The 19,717-nt window shown below is 36.8% G+C and overlaps 1 protein-coding gene across 2 annotated transcripts in view; it reads right to left on the bottom strand.

The window, feature by feature from the left end:
• The window catches only part of NAA35 (N-alpha-acetyltransferase 35, NatC auxiliary subunit), a 98,930-nt gene that overhangs the window by 2,073 nt on the left and 77,140 nt on the right, over positions 1-19,717 (bottom strand). For both annotated transcript variants that reach the window (XM_047103001.1, XM_047102998.1), the window contains exons 14-21: positions 19,078-19,184; positions 10,768-10,834; positions 9,075-9,173; positions 8,083-8,261; positions 4,981-5,117; positions 4,048-4,115; positions 2,969-3,109; positions 2,463-2,585 (exon numbers count right to left, since the gene is read on the bottom strand). In XM_047103001.1, the coding sequence (XP_046958957.1) occupies positions 2,463-2,585; positions 2,969-3,109; positions 4,048-4,115; positions 4,981-5,117; positions 8,083-8,261; positions 9,075-9,173; positions 10,768-10,834; positions 19,078-19,184 (921 nt within the window). The remainder of the gene's footprint in view (positions 1-2,462; positions 2,586-2,968; positions 3,110-4,047; positions 4,116-4,980; positions 5,118-8,082; positions 8,262-9,074; positions 9,174-10,767; positions 10,835-19,077; positions 19,185-19,717) is intronic.

Raw genomic sequence — 19,717 nt, 5'->3', positions numbered from 1 at the left:
CTTTTCCTCACCCACATCCGATCCATCTTGACCTTGGCATACTCAGAGAATGCGGTCACTCCTGATGACCTCCACCGTCCCCACCATCTCTCACCAGATTACTGCTGTGGCCTGCCAACTGGCTCCTCTGCTTCCACCTCTGCCCCTACCACAGTCTATTTGCAGCACCAGGGCCAGAGTGATCCTTCAGAACAAAAATCCGCTCTGGTCACTGCTCTGCTCAAAACTCTCCAGCAGCGCCCCCCTTGTTCACCCCGCTCCAGCAGTGGCCTAGGCACCTGTACACATGCAGATCCCTCTGCCCACAGGGCTCCATTCCTGTAGCCCTGTGACTTGCTTTCTCACCTCCCTCTGAGATTTGCTCACAGGCCATCTTAATTAAAAAATGCCTCATCCCCCTCCCACCTCCCTACTTCTATTTGCTATCCCCATTCCTAGCTTGATTTTTCTTCATAGTACTTAATATCTTCTAGTACACTCTATTATTTATTTGGTGTCTGCCACACACTAGCCTCCACTGCCCTCAGGAGGGCTGGGATTTGTCTATTTTTTTTCACTATTAAAAAAAATTTTTTTAAGTTTACTTGAGAGAGAGAGAGACAGCACGTGCAGGGGAGGGCAGAGAGAGGGGGAAGAGAGAATCCCAAGCAGGCTCTGCACTGTCAGCACAGAGCCTGATGTAGGGCTTGAACCCAAGAACCACGAGATCATGACCTGAGTGGAAACCAAGAGTTGGACGCTTAATCAGCTGAGCCACCCAGGGGCCCCTACTAGTTTTTTACCAGAGGGCTGAGGACATAGTAGACAAGTATTTGTTGAGTAAATGAATGAAGTCCACTGAAATAAATCTATGCTATTATAGGTACCTTCCTCTCCCCTTGTATTTTCTTTTATTGCATGGTTATACACGACAAAAAGTCATCTCTCTCCTATCCTTGTTTCCCAAGGCACTCAGTTCCCCTCCCAAGAAGCAAATACTGTTATCAACTCCTATGTATCTTTCTGGAGATATATTATATTCCCATAATCCTTGCACACATACACACAGACTTGTTGGCAGCATACTATACACAATTTATTACTTTGCTTTTTTTAAACTTCTTGTATCTTGAAGGACATCCCATTACAGTACATAAAGATCTTCTGTTGTCCTTTTATTGCAATATATGATGTATCGTAATTCATTTAACAGTCCCGACTGAGGGACAGTGAAATTTCCTTTCTTTGCCATCAGAATCCTGCTGCAATGAATACTGTTGTGTATTAAGCACTCACTTCCCACACGTGCTCATGCAGAAAAAATAAACCCCAAGAAGCAGAACTGCTTGGCCTAAGCATCTGTGTTTTTAAACAGAGAACTGCTATTAACTTCTCTTTCATGGAAGCTGTACCAAGACACACTCCCCAAAACAGTCTGAGTATTACAGGCAATGCATTCTCATTTACGGAATACATGCATTTCAATGTGATTAGGTACACAGCAAACTGTGAAAATAACAAGACCGCACAACTTTAGTATTCTACAAGTTCTAAGGTCTGTATGATGATACCTCAAAGTGTTCGAACTAGCATTTTAAATTTTTTTTTTTTCAACGTTTATTTATTTTTGGGACAGAGAGAGACAGAGCATGAACGGGGGAGGGGCAGAGAGAGAGGGAGACACAGAATCGGAAACAGGCTCCAGGCTCTGAGCCATCAGCCCAGAGCCTGACGCGGGGCTCGAACTCACGGAGCGCGAGATCGTGACCTGGCTGAAGTCGGACGCTTAACCGACTGCGCCACCCAGGCGCCCCATGAACTAGCATTTTAAATGGTCAAGTGGAATAAGGTTTTTACTTCCTGTGATAAATGACTAGATCATTTTTCATATTAAAAAAAAATTTTTTTAAGTGTATTTATCGTTAGAGTGAGAGAGCATGAGTGGGGGAGAGGCAGAGAGAGAGGTGGGTACAGAGGATACAAAGCGGGCTCCGTGCTAACAGCAGAGAGCCCGACATGGGGCTCAAACTTACAAACTGTGAGATCATCACCTAAACCAAAGTCAGATGGCCACCAATTGAGCCACCAAGGCGCTCCTCATTCTTAATATTTTTAAGATTTATAGAATTATATTTCAATATAGTAAACTACACATTAAAATAAATATTTTATATGTTAACATTTCTGAACTGTGGATCATTTTGGATCTTATTTGTGTTCTTCCTACTCATTTTACGGTTCTATGTCTTAATTTCTCCTTGCACTGATTTCTAAATTTGCACAAAAGAGCATTTACTTTCATCACATAAATTTTAAGTCTTAAAAGGCTAGGGTAAGCAAAGCCATTTAAAATCCTTGCCAAAAACATGACAGGCTTCACTATTAATACTGTTAAGGTTCATTTTTATAAACTGTCATCCAGTAGTAAGATACATATTTCCTGCCAAGCTTTTCCTCTAGAATTACTATGACTGCAGTCTTACCTCGTGGTCTGGGTTTGGGATATTTTCCAGTATCATTTTTGCCTGCTGAAAGTGCTTACTAGCTGCAACATACAGTTCTGGAGACTGAGGAGGAGGGCTGTATTTATTGAGGTCAGACATTTCCTAAAAAGGGGGAAATGCTATATTATTCAAAACAAACATGTTTAATACCAAAAACTCTAAAATACCTTTTTTAATTAAAGAATTCTTTACTGACTCATGATTTATATAGAGACACTAACGCAAATACTTGGTATATGTCCCTATTTTCCCTGTGTAATATTCAATTCTCAATCTCCATATGATCTTCATACTTAAAGTAACTCTCAATTTGATGAGTGCATCCAAAAAAAGCCAAGTAATTTTCACACTAATTAAAACTGCTCTTTTATCACCTTGTCACTGGCCCAATAATGGTTGGATTGGACCATTTTAACACAATGGCTAAGTACAAGACCTAAGGTCTAAGACAGAATGCTTTACAGTTGCTTCATGAGCCAAATCACCTTGAACTGCAGATAGTGCACCGGTGGTGGTGTCATCACACTGTTGAACGGAGCAAATCTGTGCTCATATCGAACTTGTTCACTATCAAGCTCAAACTTGGGTTTTCGTACCTTGCCATCCATGTCAAATGCTACCATGGTCTAAAGGGAAAAGAAAATGAGAAAAAAGATTATATCAACATGACAAAGTGAACATCCTTATTAATACAGAATAGAAAACAAGAAACAGCTATTTACACAGGGCTAAAACAACTGTAAGGCTCAGAAATCAGAAATAGGAAGAGAAAAACTGGCTTCAGTATTCATTATGTAATATGCCATCATTATATAAAAAATTGTCAAGTTCCAATGTTTAATATATTACTACCTTTCCAAGTGAAACTGTACCACATGCACATTATTTTTCTAGGACTTACGCTTTCACAGTAGCTTTGAAACCTTCAAATAAAAGCTTCTAAAGAAAAAAAGTAGGATATAATACGAAAAGCGCAGGTCCTGTTTTTCAAACACAAGTCCGTGCTCTGTTTTATGTATTTGAATATAAATTGCAGCAAATAATCTCTCGAATTGCCAAGCACAACTTACGAGTTAGTATGTACTACCTCCTAAAAGTGCTTTGCTTAAGCTGTGGAGCTCACCCTTTTCCTAATATGCTCCTAAAGAAATACAGACCTCTCTCTTCCAAGAAACCTCTTCTGATCATGAACCAGAAATAAACTCTTCCTTCTCTTATTACTTGTGTCACACATGTCACCTGACCCGTCATTACCTAGACACTTGAGACAAGGATCACCTCTGATTAGACTCGGTATCCTTAAATGTACTCAGTAGAAGATATGTGACACACAGCAAGGGTGTTAAATTAACATCCGTTAATCAAACGAATTGATAATCAAACACTTGATAAACACTTGATAAACAAATTAATGAAAACTAGACTTGGGCAAAAGGTAATTTTCAAGCAGATGGTTAATAAACACAAAGGTGAAATCAGAATCTGGAAAGAATCACAGAAGAAAGCCCATTTTAATTAAACTATGTGTTGAAAAGCAAAAAGAACTTCATTTGCGACAACTTACTTTAAACATTCCAGCGCACATATTCTGATATGCCTGGCTCATTGTGATCTCTCGGCTCAATGGGCGAACTGTAATTGAAAAGAAAATCACCCAGTCTTTTCCCCCTCCTCTCACATTATTGCAGGAGAAAATCTAATTTAAAAAAAATCTTCCACCTTGTTTACTAAAATTAAAAATTCACAGTTTTTTCCTACAGGTTAAATTTAGTTTTATGAACAAAATCTACAAATAATAAAATGTAACTGGAAGGTTAAAAAGTCATATTCCCTAAAATAAGTAATACCATAAAATTCTGGTATGAAGTAATTTGGGTTTCTTTTGAATTCACCATTACAGAGACTTAACTTCTAAAATAGGAAACCCATGGCTATAGTCATTTAATAACCCACCCAAGCTGTTGAAACCCTCATGAAATACAAAGTAATATTTTGTTAACATTTGGAGCAGTATCTGTACCCTTCCCTAGTGATCCTGAGGGCAGTGCCCCGGAAACATTTCTTCTTCCTCAGTTGCCCACCGCGCTCTATGGTCATCTTTCTGTGCCACTGGACCAGCACAGCTCAGGACCCACTAACCTCCTGAGCTGTCAGCCTTCTGTCAAAAGATCAAGGATCTCCTGCTGCCTTGTGCCTTAATTTATCTTGCCTGCACACTCCACATGTCTACGTCATCTTGTCCTAAGGCCCTCCAACACATGGAATAGCAAAGAAGTAAAAGAAAAGCAAGGGAAGGCTCCAAGGAGGCTTATGTCACTAACAGTAGGGACTCAGTGTCTATCTTATACTTGGCTCAAGAGAAGATGGGTGAGAACTGAGGTGTAATGACTAATTCAACCATAACAAGGCACAGGTGGCTCTCCATCTATTTATGTGTAGAAATTAAAGTGCACTCCAACGTTAGTTACTTCTTGAATTTAAAAATAGCCCACAGTACCTTTCTTCTTTTTCTTTGTTTTTTTACTGCTCCGGCCTTTCTGCTGCTCTTCCATTATCCTTTCCTCTGCCATTTGGGAGCCATCAGCACGACTTAACGTGGACATCAACCATGCATAAAGGAATTCAGAGAGATACCTTAAAGGGTACCAAATGTGAGTTAATGGAAGATGTCTACACGAGACAGCTTTATCACATGTATCTCTTAATAAAGAGATATTTTTAATACTGCTTTAAAAATCTTAAAAAACAAACAAACCCTGGATTATCCAATTAGATAACTGACAGATTTTACAAGGAATTAGCATTACAGATGGTTAACTTTTCCTTTCTTGTAGACCTATATGTTGCTGGACAATGCTTAAAAATGTTTAATTTCCTACAGGGATATGCATTTTACGAATTTCTTGATAATGATGTATGTAAATCAAATGAATGCCCATTAAGCTGTTTTTTCCTTTTTACTAACTATATCAGAACACACTTCACCTTCAACCTATTAAGTAAATATTTTATTTTCCCATTAATTGTGAAAGAAAGCAATTAATACTGAAAAAATTTTGAACTGTAGGCATTATATACCAAAGCATTCTAAAAAATTAAGAACATTCAGGCTTATAATTTACTTGAGCTTAATCAATAAATGAAATGTGAAACAGATAACAGTACACCCAATACTAACTTTTCAGAAGTTTAACCAACATTACATTCTCCTATGCCAGAAAAGCAGTTCAAATCTAGGATATGAATATTTATGATTATAACATAATCATAATAAACATTAAGGACCACTACTACATTAAGCTAAAATCAAAGATTTAGAAGAAATTTTATTATGATCAAGGATGAGCATTTAATTCGTATTTCCAAAATTCCCCCAAAAGTTGTAAGGCAGGTTACAATATTAAAACATTTACAAAAAAAAAAATATTTTAAAGCAAAACGAAAACTAGTCAGAAGACACACCTTAGGATAAACAACATTCCTTTTTGTTGTAGCCAAACAAAACCCACACATTCGATAAATCAAAACAGTATGAACTGGCAAAAAACCAAAAAACCAAAAAAACTCCAAACACCTGGAATGATTTAGGTACTGTAAGTTAAACTGAATGCTATGCTTCCTGGTAGCAACGGCAAACTGGGAAACATATTTTCGTTTGATTAAAAAAAAAAAGCATACAATTTCATATGAAAATAATTGCTGACAGTGAATTTAAGAAAGGCATTTAGAGTATCCTTTAACAGGATACAAATGAATTCCATCCCCCTGCAAATACACGGGATACAAATGAATCCACCCCCCCCCCCCCGCCCCAATACACTACAAAATCTGAGGGTATCTTAACTCAATGAGAGGATTTCTATAGAGAACGAATGCTGCCTTCTACCTTCCAAATATCGAACCCGAGGGGCATATATGAGTGAAGGAGATAATTTGGCACATGTCATGCTTTTCTTGTCAAATATCAGACATCTCAGTGAGCTTTTAAGTGCATTATTAAAATTAATACACAATCATATCTATGGAGAGTCAAAGTACCGATACTCTAGACCAGTGGTTCTCAAATTGTGATCACCGGACCAGCAGCAGTATCGCCAGAACTAGTGAGAAATGCAAATGATGGAGGCCTATCCCAGACCTGCTAAACCAGGAGCTCGATGGACTGAGAAGTGACTATGATGCACTCCAGAGTTTAAGAATCAATGTTTTCCACTGCTGATTTTTAAAGGGCCCACATGCTTTAGGGATGATATTCATGAACAATGTAACATGTTTATCTTGTGAAAATGTGGAGCCCAATGTATAATTTTGAAACTGAAAGTAGTTAAAACTAACATGAATGTAGACCACAAGGGTATTTATAGGCATAACTAAAATTTTTTTCGTTAACAAGAAACGAATCTGCTCAAATATGCAGATACGTATCTGATTATCATTTATTTGCTAATTAAGAGCCCAATTCTTTGTGCCAAAAAGCATATACATATAAATTTTATTCTGAGAAATCAAGAGCACAAAAGCTTCCCAAAAGCTGACTCAAACCTCAGAGAAGGAACTTGAGCATGTTCCCCCACAAAATGTCTGGTTTGGATACTTTGTCTACTGTGAGTTAGTAACAAAACATATGCCAAGCAGCTATATTAACACCTGCTGGTAAGAGTTAGTTGTTACCTACATAAATGTCAGAGGGTATATAGCAAATAATATTATTCTCGTATTACTTTAGTTCAATGTTCAAATTCAAGTTTCATAACCAAGTTAGGAGCCCTGGCAGCCATGATAACAAAACCATGTCAGCTTGGAAAAGAATTACTTTCCTTCCTTCATAGCGATGACTCCAAGGAATACACAGTATCTTAATTACTGTTAAATAATTCGAATAGGAGTTAAAAAGATGAACCTTATTAAGATATACTAAACTTAGCTGTTTGTGATAAGCAACACTGGTTATTTACCACCATACATGGCCAGACTGAAAAAAAGATCCATTAGCTCTCAATTTATTTTCTTTCTACGGCAGCTTTCCCGTGCCTGAAGTATTTCCAAGCATCCTCTGACTAGGTTTCTCTATTTCATCTTCAAGTGAAAGCAAAGAACTATTGGCTGAGGAGGACAGCTCTTATGAACTCCTTCAAAACTGCTGAGAGAAACCCCCAGGGTGGCAGTGTGCAACAGTTATGGCTCCCAATGATAATCTTCATTTCTTCTCAGAGGAAAGATCTGGTTCAAATTTTGAACTTCAATTCAGTTAAGTACATTCCACAGCTAGCACCTATTGTCACTGAAGTCAGAGCTAAATGTGTGTGATTTTTCTCCCTAGAAACAGAAAAAAGCTCTTCAATTAATCCATTTACTTTGGAATCACTTTTATTAATTTGGAAACAAACATTCAATGGCTGGAAAAAACATTTGTATGGTGTTACAGCACTTGAAGATGTTCAAGATGATCTGGCTCTAATTTCTAACAGATGTTTTTCAATTGTCCCACAACACATTAAATGAAAAAGTACCCTGAAACTATATTCTGTTCTACAGATGCTCTCTCAGATCTTCTCTACTTGCTCCCCACTACCGATTTTAACTCAAATTGTTCTCTTACCAATATATGTAGTAGTACTCGTGCATGCTGTAGAGTTCCAATTCAAAGCCGCTCAGAAGATACTGGATCATAATTCTCAGGTTATGATAAAGGACCCAGGTACCTAAACAGGCCAAATGTTGCCTTTGGGGTTCCTGTTTCAACAGCATGGTGTGAAGGGCTGCATCAACCTTCTCTGCCTATCAGAGTAAAATGTCATAACACAGACTTTCGTTTCAAGGTAATGAAAGAATGAAAAAAAAGGACAAACAGCTAAAAATAGCATTTAGACAGAAAATATAAAACTTGTCACTAAAGAATTTATACTTTCAAAACATTTTTTGGTTCCATTCACATTTAAACTTCCCATTTCACAATGGATAACGTTTACCTAAATGCTCCTTAAACTAAAAAGACATTTTATAAAACAAAAATACAAAATATTGACTTTAGGCTTTTAATTATGTTATCAATTAATATTGCTGCTGACAGGAATATTAAGGTTTTCTTTTCCACAGCTACATAATAAATCAATTTATTATTTTTTTAATTTTAGTAATATAATTTAGTGATTCATCACTTACATATAACACCCAGTGCTCATCCCAACAAGTGTCCTCCTTAAGGCCCATCACCCATTTAACCCAACCCCCTACCACCTCCCCTCCAGCAACCCTTATTTTGTTCTCTGTATTTAAGAGTCTCTTATGGTTTGTCTTAAGATTTTTGTTAGAATGTGAACTTGCTATAAAACTATAGTTCTACACATATTTTATAATTTATCCTGATTATCAAAGAAATAATTTAAGAGGTTTCTCAGTTTGGATTATTGTTCTCTTTTTGTAAACTCTTTCTTTGATATATGGAAATGTTACATTTTAAGTTAAAAGTAAATTAATCATGCTAAAAACTTAAATAGTTAAAACGTTGTTCCAAAGAACTGTTTTTAAAAATCTGATCAAGGTAAATGAACTGCTTAATTTTAGAAGGGAGAGCAACTTGTTGGCTCTTACCTCATCCTGCAAGGTAGCAAATTCCTCAAGAATATGACCAAGCTTATCTCTCTGTCGAGCCCGATTATGTCCATGGATCTGAATAAGACTACAGAATGGCTGCAAATACATACGATTTGTTAACTGCCAATGTGAAATTTCTTGACACTAAAGAAAATTAACATTCTAAGTTTTCAAAATCTAGTTTAAGGGGAAAAAAATACTGTGGAGGTAAGAATCAGGACTATGCGTATTTCTTACATAGGTATTTCTTTTTAAGGAAACTTAACACAAGATTTTATCAAGAGCCAGAAGAAAGTGGCTATTAATGAAACCTGTTTTCATATGGCAAAAATATGTTACTTCAATCTTTAGATATCTTCCCACAATTCCAAGAGAATAGTTTCCTCTTCTGAGGATCTCAAGCCATAAGCCAATGTTCAAGGGTAACATTTCTGTGCTACTTTAAATATACCAGAATAATTATAAGGCTTAAGTACCGTATTGAAGAAAATCTGCACGAGTGCACCTGCAAAGTTGAAACCCGTGTTGTTCAAGGGTCAACTGTTCTCTATAAACCCTAAGGTTCTTCAATTCCTATTCTATATCCTAAAATATTGTTAACACTTCACTAATCAGACAATATGCACGAATGGTAAGATGCTCTGATTTAAGAAATGCGAATCAGAAGATCCTTCAAATAGAATTGTTTTAAATTTGTACAGTTTGATAGATATTATCTCACTTGATCAATAACTAGCCTATGTATGAGGTACAGGGGCAGTATTAATACCTCACTTCTTAAAGACGGGGGAATTTATAGAAAAGTGAAGTGATCTTCCTGACAATGATAAAATGTTAATGATACAGATGAGATCTGGCCTTTTAGTTCTCCTCCTTTCACCCTCCCAAGGTGCCTTGCTATATTTTAGTAACTGGAATTAGGCCTCCCAAACTGTTTCAGTTCTCCAAAAGAAATGTTTATATAATTAAATTAGAATGATTTATGATTAATTTAATCCACTACAAGATTTATATTTTTTCCTAATTACCCTATATTTGAAAAAAATTTGTGCTCCCATCTCAAGTAGTAATTTTAATTTTACTATAATCCTGTTCATTAAGGTAGCACAAAGAGAAGTATCTGGGGCTGGTACAAACATTCCTTGTTCATATGGTCCAAAATAGTTTTTGTGCACATTTACAAAAAATTTTAACAACTTCTGTTTTCCCAGATGGGGTCATAACTTAATTCTGCTTGTGTGGTCCCTGGGGGTTAAAGTGAGAGGACATCAAAGGTGCCTCAGTATTTAACGACCTGCCAGGAAGACTCCACATTAGAAAGCTATCTACTCAAGTGCAAGAACAGACAGAAATTTTTCATTTTTTCAGGGAAAATGACTAAGAACTGTTGGATGAAAAAAGTAACACAAATGAATGTGACTGAAGGAATTACACCCCACAATTTTTATTTTTATTTTATTTTTTAAAATTTTATTTGAGAGTGCCTGTGTGTGAGCGGGAAAGGGGCAGAAAGAGGGAGAGAGGGAATCTCAAGCAGGCATCTTGATATAGGGCTTGATCTCATAAACCATGAGATCACGACCTGAATCGAAACCAACAACCAGACACTTAACCGACTGAGCCACCCAGGCACCCCACTCCCCACAATTTTTAAAGTATCCATCACAACGATCCAAACTGCAGTTCTTACCCGAACACAGTGAGTAACAAAGGAGTCAATACAGTCCTTAGCCTGGTGATTATTATATAGGCAGCACCTGTAAGATAATGCTCATTAAAATCAAACTATTTGGCCTACAAAAAGCAGGGATACCAACAGACCAAAATTGTGGAAAAAAGAGAAAATGGAACCAAATACCTTACTAAATTAAACACTGTTAGCATTAGATTAAGAACTATTTCACTATTATTGTGTTATTCGCACAACAAATGTACATTTCCAATTCTTCCAGTTCTATACTTGGACAGAGTTGGATCCAACAAGATCAAATTAACAAGGAGAGAAGAAAAATTCCAAAGTTCTACTTTTTCATGGCCCTACTACAATGTTATTTATTTTTCTACAACTAACACCCTCATAGATTATACCCATAATAATAATTACAAAGAAAATGCTATACAGAATCCTAATTTTTTAAAGATGTATCCACATTTCCAACCACTGGCCAAAATCCTCACTTATACATTTCTGGCAGCTCATCCTCTATCCTCATCAAGTGATTTCCTTTCTGGTGCTCCTTGTCTCAGTTATTAAAGTGACTAAAGCCTTCCTGAGCAGTCTGGGAGGGTCTGCTACCTGCCTGGCTCTAGAGGAGCCAATTCAGCCAATTCGGGGGCTGAATAGATGGGAAGATTATTTTTGTTTCTATCCCTGAGGTCAGTGGCCTTTGCACTTAAGAACATGGGAAAAAAGCAAAGACTTTTCCCTGGCACACTGACAGGAGCAGACAACTCACTACTTCTAAGTATTTGCCATAACTGAACAATCTGACCAGAGCCTCAAAGATCAATAGAGCCACAATCATGCAATGGAAAATGACAGTGCACGCAGCAGCCATGAGAAAGAGGAGGCAGAACACCAGGAATAGGTGGTGGCAAAAGAGGAGTGCTAGAAGGTCTGCTAGATCTTTAACTCCAAAGTAAGAAAGTTACTTAAGGTGATTAAAATAAAGCTCTTAAAGGAGGAAAAAAAAAAAAAAAAAAAGACTTTCTGGATCCCAAAATTAGGATTTTCACATTTAAAAATTCAACAGATGAAAAGATGCTCACTTGTAGCAGGTCAAGGAAGGTCAAGGAAGGTCAAGGAAGGTCAAGGAAGAACTTTCTCACATCACAGCAAAAATGACAAGAGATAAATAAAGGAAAATTACTGACTGGAAGACTTGAGGCTTTAAGGACTGAGTTCCCGACAGGTGTTGCTGAAAATCAGACACGTACATTCTGGTAAAACTCTTAAATTCCAGAAAAACCAACCAACCAACCAACCAACCAAACCAAACAAAACCCAGAAACTTTACAATCTTCCAGAAGAAAGTGTCCAATCACTTAACAAAGGAAAAAAAGAATTAGATCAGGATCACATTTCTTATCTCTAACACTGGAATTCTAAAACAGTGGAATAACATTTACATATTATCATGCAGTGAACTCTGTCATATATACAGTCAATTCCCGGTACTCATGATTGTTCTATTCTTTAAAGCTGCTGCAGACACTGAATTAGAGAATACGGCAACATTGCCGCTAGGGTAAAATACTGGGTTAGGTTCCTGCCAGCCACTGGTGACACCATCTTCATCAACTGATCACTACATGACCTTGCATTATGTGTTTAAAGATGCTTTATGTGATGTATATTGCCAATTCATTACCAAACTCATGGCTGAGTGAAGCTTATCTAACATACATATTCTCTCTGAAAGGCATGCCACAGCCTTCTTGTGCTAAGGGACACTAGACAGCGTATCATTACAGATGGAGGTCATTTGAAACTATGAAATCACCAACAAAAAGCACAAAAATGTGAAGAACATGGCACCTAATGGAGCTGTTCACGGTATAAGAACTGAAAAAGAAGGTAGAGAGTTTCCTTATTCAGTACCGGGAGACTCTAGTTTTTTGTTTTTTGTTTTTTGTTTTTTTTTTGCTGCTCTGCCCATGTCCATGAATTCAGCGAGAGCAGAGCAATGATTTGAAGGTTACAAATATATCTTAGCAAGTAAGCAAGATCTGCAAATATGCAATCTTCGAACAATGAAGGTTGAACTGTAACTAACCCTAAATAAGTAATAATAAAAGTGCTAAAGGAGACTGTTAAATAGAAAAGGGAAAGATGCAAATCAGACACAGACACTATTTCACACATATCAGATTGTCAAAAACTGAAGAGTCTGATTATGACAAAGCACAAAGTCTAAGAAAAGTGGAATTCTTATACCCTGTTGTCTGGAATACAAATTGGTTAAATTATTTTGTAAAGCCATTTGGCAAAACTAGTGAAGTTGAAGATGCACATACCCTACGATCAGCAATTAATTCCAGTTCTAAGTATAGACAGCCTATGTGCACAAGGAGACATACTCAAAGAAGTTCACTACAGCACTGTTTTCAATAGTAATAAATTAGAAAGAACTTAAATGTCCATTTATAGAGAAACAGCAAAACAAACTGCAACATATCCCAAGGGTGGATTTCAATGAACGAAGTATCAAACCTGTTGATTTCAAAACCCTAATGTTGAATGAAAAAATCATGTTGCAAAAGGATGTATACAGTGTGACATTTATGTGAAGTCTAAAAACATATAAAATAAATGGATGTATTATTTCTGGACACATATTTGGGTGAAGTGTATAAGCATTCATAAGAGACACAAACTGTAGTGCACAGTGGACACCTCTAGGACCAGAGGTGGAGGAAAGGACTGGCTGGAGTGTTGGGGAGGGAGGGGTGCGGGGAGTTGGATTTGAAATGGCAGCCAGCAGCTCTCAGAATGTGGCCCAGGTTCCCCCGGTGGGGGTGGTGACTTTGGGATGCTTTCCAGGAGACAAGGTCAAAACCATTCTCACAATAACATTAGGATGTTATTCGCCTTTGGTATTCCTTCTCTCACAAGTGTACGGTAAGTGTTTCCGGAGTCTACATGGCATGCGTTAACAGACTGAAAGCAGAAGCAGGTCAAAATGATTCAGCTATCTTCTATTAGGACAGACAGAAAACAGATCTACAAAAATGTAAAACTGCCACTTTTATCACTAATTTTTCTTAAAAACATGGTTGTCTTCCACAAAAATGTTTCGATTAATGTAATGGGTTTCCTATTTAAAAAAATTAATAAATATTTTTAAAGTATTGTTTTAATTCCTACAACAGTAGGTAGCAATACACATGACCCATATAAACAAAAGCTACCTGGGTCTTTAATAACTTTTAAGAATGTAAAGGGGTCCCAAGACAAAAAAGCTTAAGAACTGCTGATCTAGATGTATTTCTAATAATTTAATTCGTGAAAATTAGCTGCTCCTTGATATTCAAGCTCAGCTCTACTCTAGGACATGATGTTGCTGTCGGAAGCCCGACCCTGATTCTGCACAGCTCACTACCTCAGTTCACTCACGTTTCACCACATGCTTTCTATAACTATGCCCTAAGAGAACTATCTATCCCCTTTATCTTTCTACAAACTCACATTATGTACTTGTCTACTGTTCAGTTTCTCCCACTGGATGCAAGGTGCCTTGTTAGCAGGTGTGTTCTTCTCTTCCCTAGAACCCAAAAAGGTTCTGGCCTGGCAACAGCAAGTACTAATTTATTATATTTATTACATAAGGGAACTGATAAAATTTATAAATTCATATAAATATGCATTAAGTATTTATCAAATTTTATCAATTGTCCAAAAGGTGAATATATAAAAACCAAAGAAAAATATTGTTTAAATGGATGGTAGTGTATGTCACTTATACAAATCTGAATACTGGATGTATTTAATTACAAATTTTAAAATAATTTTTAAGTGTCTGTTTGCAGACGACATATTATGTAGAAAACCTAAAAATTCCATCAAAAAACTGTTGGACTACTTAACTGAGTAAAGTTGCAGGGTATAAAAAATCAATATACAAAAATCTGCTGTATTTCTATACACTGACAATAAACTATCAGAGAAATTAAGAAAGTAATCCCATGTATAAGAGCACCAAAAACAATAAAGTACTCAGGAATACATTTAACCAAGGAGGGGAAAGATCAATACACTTTTGAAAACTGTAAGACACTCATGAAAGAAACTGAAGACACGAATAAACAGAAAGATATTCTGTGCTTTTGGACTGGAAGAATATTGTTAGAGTCGATCCTTACTGAAATTCAAATAGCATGTTTCACAGATATAGAGAAAACAACCCCAGAATTTATATGGGACCCCAAACTCTGAAAACAAAGCAATCTTGAGAAAGAACAAAAAAGCTGGAGGCATCACACTCCCAGATTTCAAACTATACTACCAAAGTGACAGTATTCAAAACAGAATATTATTGGCATAAAAACAGACACATAGATCAATAAAACAGAATAAAGAGCCTAGGGGGAAAAAAAAGCATGCATATATGGTCAATTAACTTTTGACAAAGAAGCCAAGAATATACAATGGGGAAAAGACAGACTCTTCAATAAGTAATACTGGGAAAACTGGACAGCCACATGTAAAAGAAATGACATTGGACCCTCACACCATACACAAGAATCAAATAAAAATGGATTAAAGACCCACTTTTGTATGTAAGATCTGAAGTTTCTGGTGTATTAGAAGAAAACACAGGGGATCAAGATTTTTCGGTTTTGCACCAAAAGCAAAGGCAACAAAAGCAAAAATAAGCAGCGGGATTACGTCAAACTGAAAAGCTTCTGCTCAGCAAACAATCAACAAAATGAAAAAGCAACCTACAGAATGGGAGAAAATATTTGCAAACCACACGCCCAATAAAGGGTTAACCAGAGAAGGGCCAACAAAATCCTGAAAAAGAATGTAGCCAGAGGACATGTCTTAACAAGATATTAAAACTTAAGACAAAGCCACAAATATAAGAATCATCAAAAACAAAACAAAAAGAAAACACTATCACTGGAACTGGAAAAAAATTTCAATACATAAAGGATTTCCAAGTAAAATAAAGGTGGTCTTCTTTTAATCCAGTGGGAAATGATGGTTTATATTGTAAGTGATGTTCACCCAACAGACTACCTAGAAGGAAAATCAGGTTGAACTTCTATCTTCACACCACTTAATCTTAAATGCACAAGAATAAAAATCTTTGGACAAAACCTTGAACAAAAATCTTTGGAAGTGACTAAAGGTACAACCTATGTGCTGGGGCGATTTACCTCCAACAAGAAACCTAAAATATTGGATAAAATTTAGTAGCAAAAACTACCACACAGAAGGCAAAAATTGTGATGCAAAAGAAAACTTAAGGAAAAAAAATCTGCAATGCCTATCACAAATGAAGGAGTTGAAAGATAATTTAGTCAGGACTTGTATACTATGAGGAGCTATATACTGTATGATAGATACTATTGTTTAACAATGTATATTAGATACTCATAATGTACAAACAGCTCATATAAATTTTCCAAAAAAGTAAACCACTTAAAAGTTAATGGGCAAAGGATATAAACAATTCATAGAAAAGTATTTCTACATGTTCAATAAATATTGTATTAAATCCTCAAATTAAAGTAACAGTGAGATATTGTTTCCTGCTAAACACACTGGAAAAAATTAAAAGGAGTTAGGGAATGTGCACTCTCATATACTGCTAACAGAAATACAAATTGTTACAATCTTTTAGAATGCAATCTGGTAATATCTATTATAAGTACACATGACCCCATCCAGTAAACGCCAATGCACAGAATACATTCACATTATGATATATTTGGCAACCATTATAAAGAATTAATTGGATCTACATCAGATCATTTGAAACACAAATTCATGATGTACCTTTGAGTGGGGGAAAAAAAAGAATTTTAAAAACAAAAATTTTAAGAAAGCAATCCACAAAAAGTAATTAAAAGTTCATGATAAAAACAGCTTGTTTAACATGATCCCATTTACATAAAGTCAAATGTGTATCATACATCTATGTAGCACAGATCTAAGGGATCTAAGAGATCTATAGTGATGGTCATCAAAATGTTACCTCAAGGCTAAGACTTCAGGGGATTTTTATTATTTTTCACATTTTATGCACTGTCTAAACTTCAAACACGACCATATATTTATATAATATAAACATAATATTATATAATAATATAAACAACCAGCTTCTGGTTTCTTTTTTTTTTTAAAGCAACTTATTTACCTTCTTATTCCTTTCCTTCCCCTGCTGAATCAGTTGTCAAGTCCTATTAATTTTACCTCTGAAATGTTCCTCAGGTCTGTCTTCTTTATAATCCCAGAGTTTAATCCTTTATCATTTCTTGCCTGTAGTACCGAATTAGCCTACCTCAACACTTTGCCTCCTTTATCACTACCAGCTTGTTTCCTATTAAAAACTACGCACCATAAAAAAATACATACTATCCTATGCTAATTTCCTCCTAAAAACCTGAGCACTTCCTCACTGACCATAAAGACCAAATTTTACCAAAGCATTCAAAACTCGTAAGTCCCAAACTATCTTAACCATCCAACTGCCATTTATTTATTCACTCATTCAACAAAGATTCATCATGTGCTGTGTGCTAGACAGTGTTCTTGCACCTGTGATACATTAGTGAACAAAGAGCCAAAACGACCTGCCCTGACCTTGTAGAGTTCATATTCTAACGGGAGTGGGGGGAGGACGAGAGGGAAATAAAAAATGAACACAATGAAGAATTATGTAGTGTATATATACAGCACATAAGCACAGTGAAGGAGCAAATTATACAGCAGGTAAGAAGATCGTTGTTACAGGAGAGAGAACTATATACAGCCCAGTGCTGGGCTGAGGCAGGGGAGAGGTAGTACTTCTTAAACAGTCTGATCAAAGCAGTCCTGGCTGAGATGAAGTTAAACAGACTTGAAGGCGGTGAGGCAGTCAGTCTTGGGGATTTCTGAGTAAAATGTCCTCCACCTCAGACTCTGTGTAAAGGTTGTAGGGTGAGAGTGAGCCTGTATGTTCCTGGAATAGCAAGGAGGGCAGTGTGGCTGATGGGGGGAGTGGGGTAAGAGATGAGGCCAGAGAGGCATCAGGACAGGAGTCTAGACCAGAGTGTGTGGGACCTCCTAGGCTCAATCATAAGGACTGTGGCTTTTACTGTGAATGAAACAGGGAATATAAGCAACACTGAGGCTGCCTGGGAATTTACCTCCTCCCAGAGTCAGTCCTTAATGGACTCGTATGTGGGTAAATTCTCAGGCTCCTTTGTTTTATCCCTAACAACTCTGAGGTGCTACCCACACTATCTCCAGAGCTTCCCACCAGGACATAACCAGAGTTACTTTCCCTGAAGTATACCTCTGCACGTTTTTTTTTCCTTTGCATGTCCCACTTGCCGACAACACCGCTGGTTTCTCCTGGGAACAGTTTCTTTTTTTTTTTCTTTTAAAGTTCATTTATTTATAAAGAGAGAGAAAGAAAGAGAGACAGAGAGGGAGGGAGGGAGGGGCAGAGAGAGAGAGAAAGAGGGAGAATCTCAAGCAGGCTCCACACTGCCAGTGCAGAGCTCAAAGAGGGGCTTGATCTCATGAAGTGTAAGATCATGACCTGAGCTGAGGTCAAGAGCTGGACGCTTAACTGAGCCACCAGGCGCTGCTCCTGGGAACACTTTCTAAGTCTCAGGATCTGCTTCTGAGAAACCCAAGTTAAGAGAGGAAAAAGTTTTATGTGAGATGTGGCATGATTTATTCAACAAATTGAATGCTGAACCACTAACTGTTCCTAAAATACACAATTCATATGCTCATGTCTTTAGACATGCTGGTTTCTTTGCTAAGAAATAACAACACCTTTATTCCGTCCCCTTTGGAAAAGCTTTATTCCTCTTCTAAAATGCCAACACAAATGATGATTTCTTGCTGTATGAAATCCTTTCCAGCCTCTTATTAAAGCAACATGTTTCTATCAGAACATAATTTAAGAAATAATTATCTGCATTTTCTATTTTTATCTAGACTCAGATCATTAAGAGACCTTATCTGATTTTTTATAATTACTCCCAAAGTGCTTACCTAACACAGTGCTTTGCACACAGTAAGAATCAATGCAACTTACTGTATTTGATAATTCCTTGTAAGGTTTTCTTCTCATATTGAGCCTAATGTCAACCTCACAAAAACTTCAGTTTAAATCTAAATAATATGCAGCAGAAATCAATTAATTTTACTATGAGTTATTTATTTTCTGCATGAAGATGTGATTCCAACAGTTTTTATGCTTTGGCTGTTAAACGAGCACAGAGACCTGGGGCTTTTAAGAAATGTACACGCTATGAAAAGTCTCACAGTACTTACTTTGGGGAGAGCACCGGAGGACTGACAAAAGACCGAAGTGCATCTTTCACCATGTCTTGCATGAGATGGGTTCCAAAGACCTTTTTGTTATCCACCAGGAAAGTAGTCTTAAAACAAATGTTATGTATTAGTAATGCTGTCAAAATCTTGACATATTGTACATATAACTGTCATTACTGTGACATGAACACAACAGAAGAGATTAAAGCATAAAAACCTGGTGGAAATCAATGAATCACTACCTCCACAATGGGTTATTACTTGTTAATCTATATTTAAGATGTATTCTGATGAAGGTGTATAAAGAAAAAATACCTCTCAAGCCAAAGGCAATAATAGTGAACTAGTCAAAATGAGCTGACCAGGGACACCTGGGTGGCTCAGCTGGCTCTTGTTTCAACTCAGGACATGATTTCACAGGTTCATAATTGTGCCTGTGTCCAGCTCTGTGCGGACAGTGAGGAGTCTGCTTGGAATTCTCTCTCTCCCTCTCTCTCAAAAATAAATAAACTTAAAAAAACAAACCCCAAAATGAAATGACTAGTCTGAATACGTCAAATAAGCTAATATATAAGAAAGAGGGCTTCATAAGTTATTAAACAGCAAATGGCTATAAATATTTAGTTGACAAACTTTGTCT

Source organism: Lynx rufus, unplaced genomic scaffold, assembly GCF_022079265.1.
Source record: "Lynx rufus isolate CCGP_SWC_20201006 ecotype Redwood Valley unplaced genomic scaffold, mLynRuf1.p SCAF_10, whole genome shotgun sequence".
NCBI lineage: Eukaryota > Metazoa > Chordata > Mammalia > Carnivora > Felidae > Lynx > Lynx rufus.
This window is presented reverse-complemented; position numbering and strand designations above follow the sequence as displayed.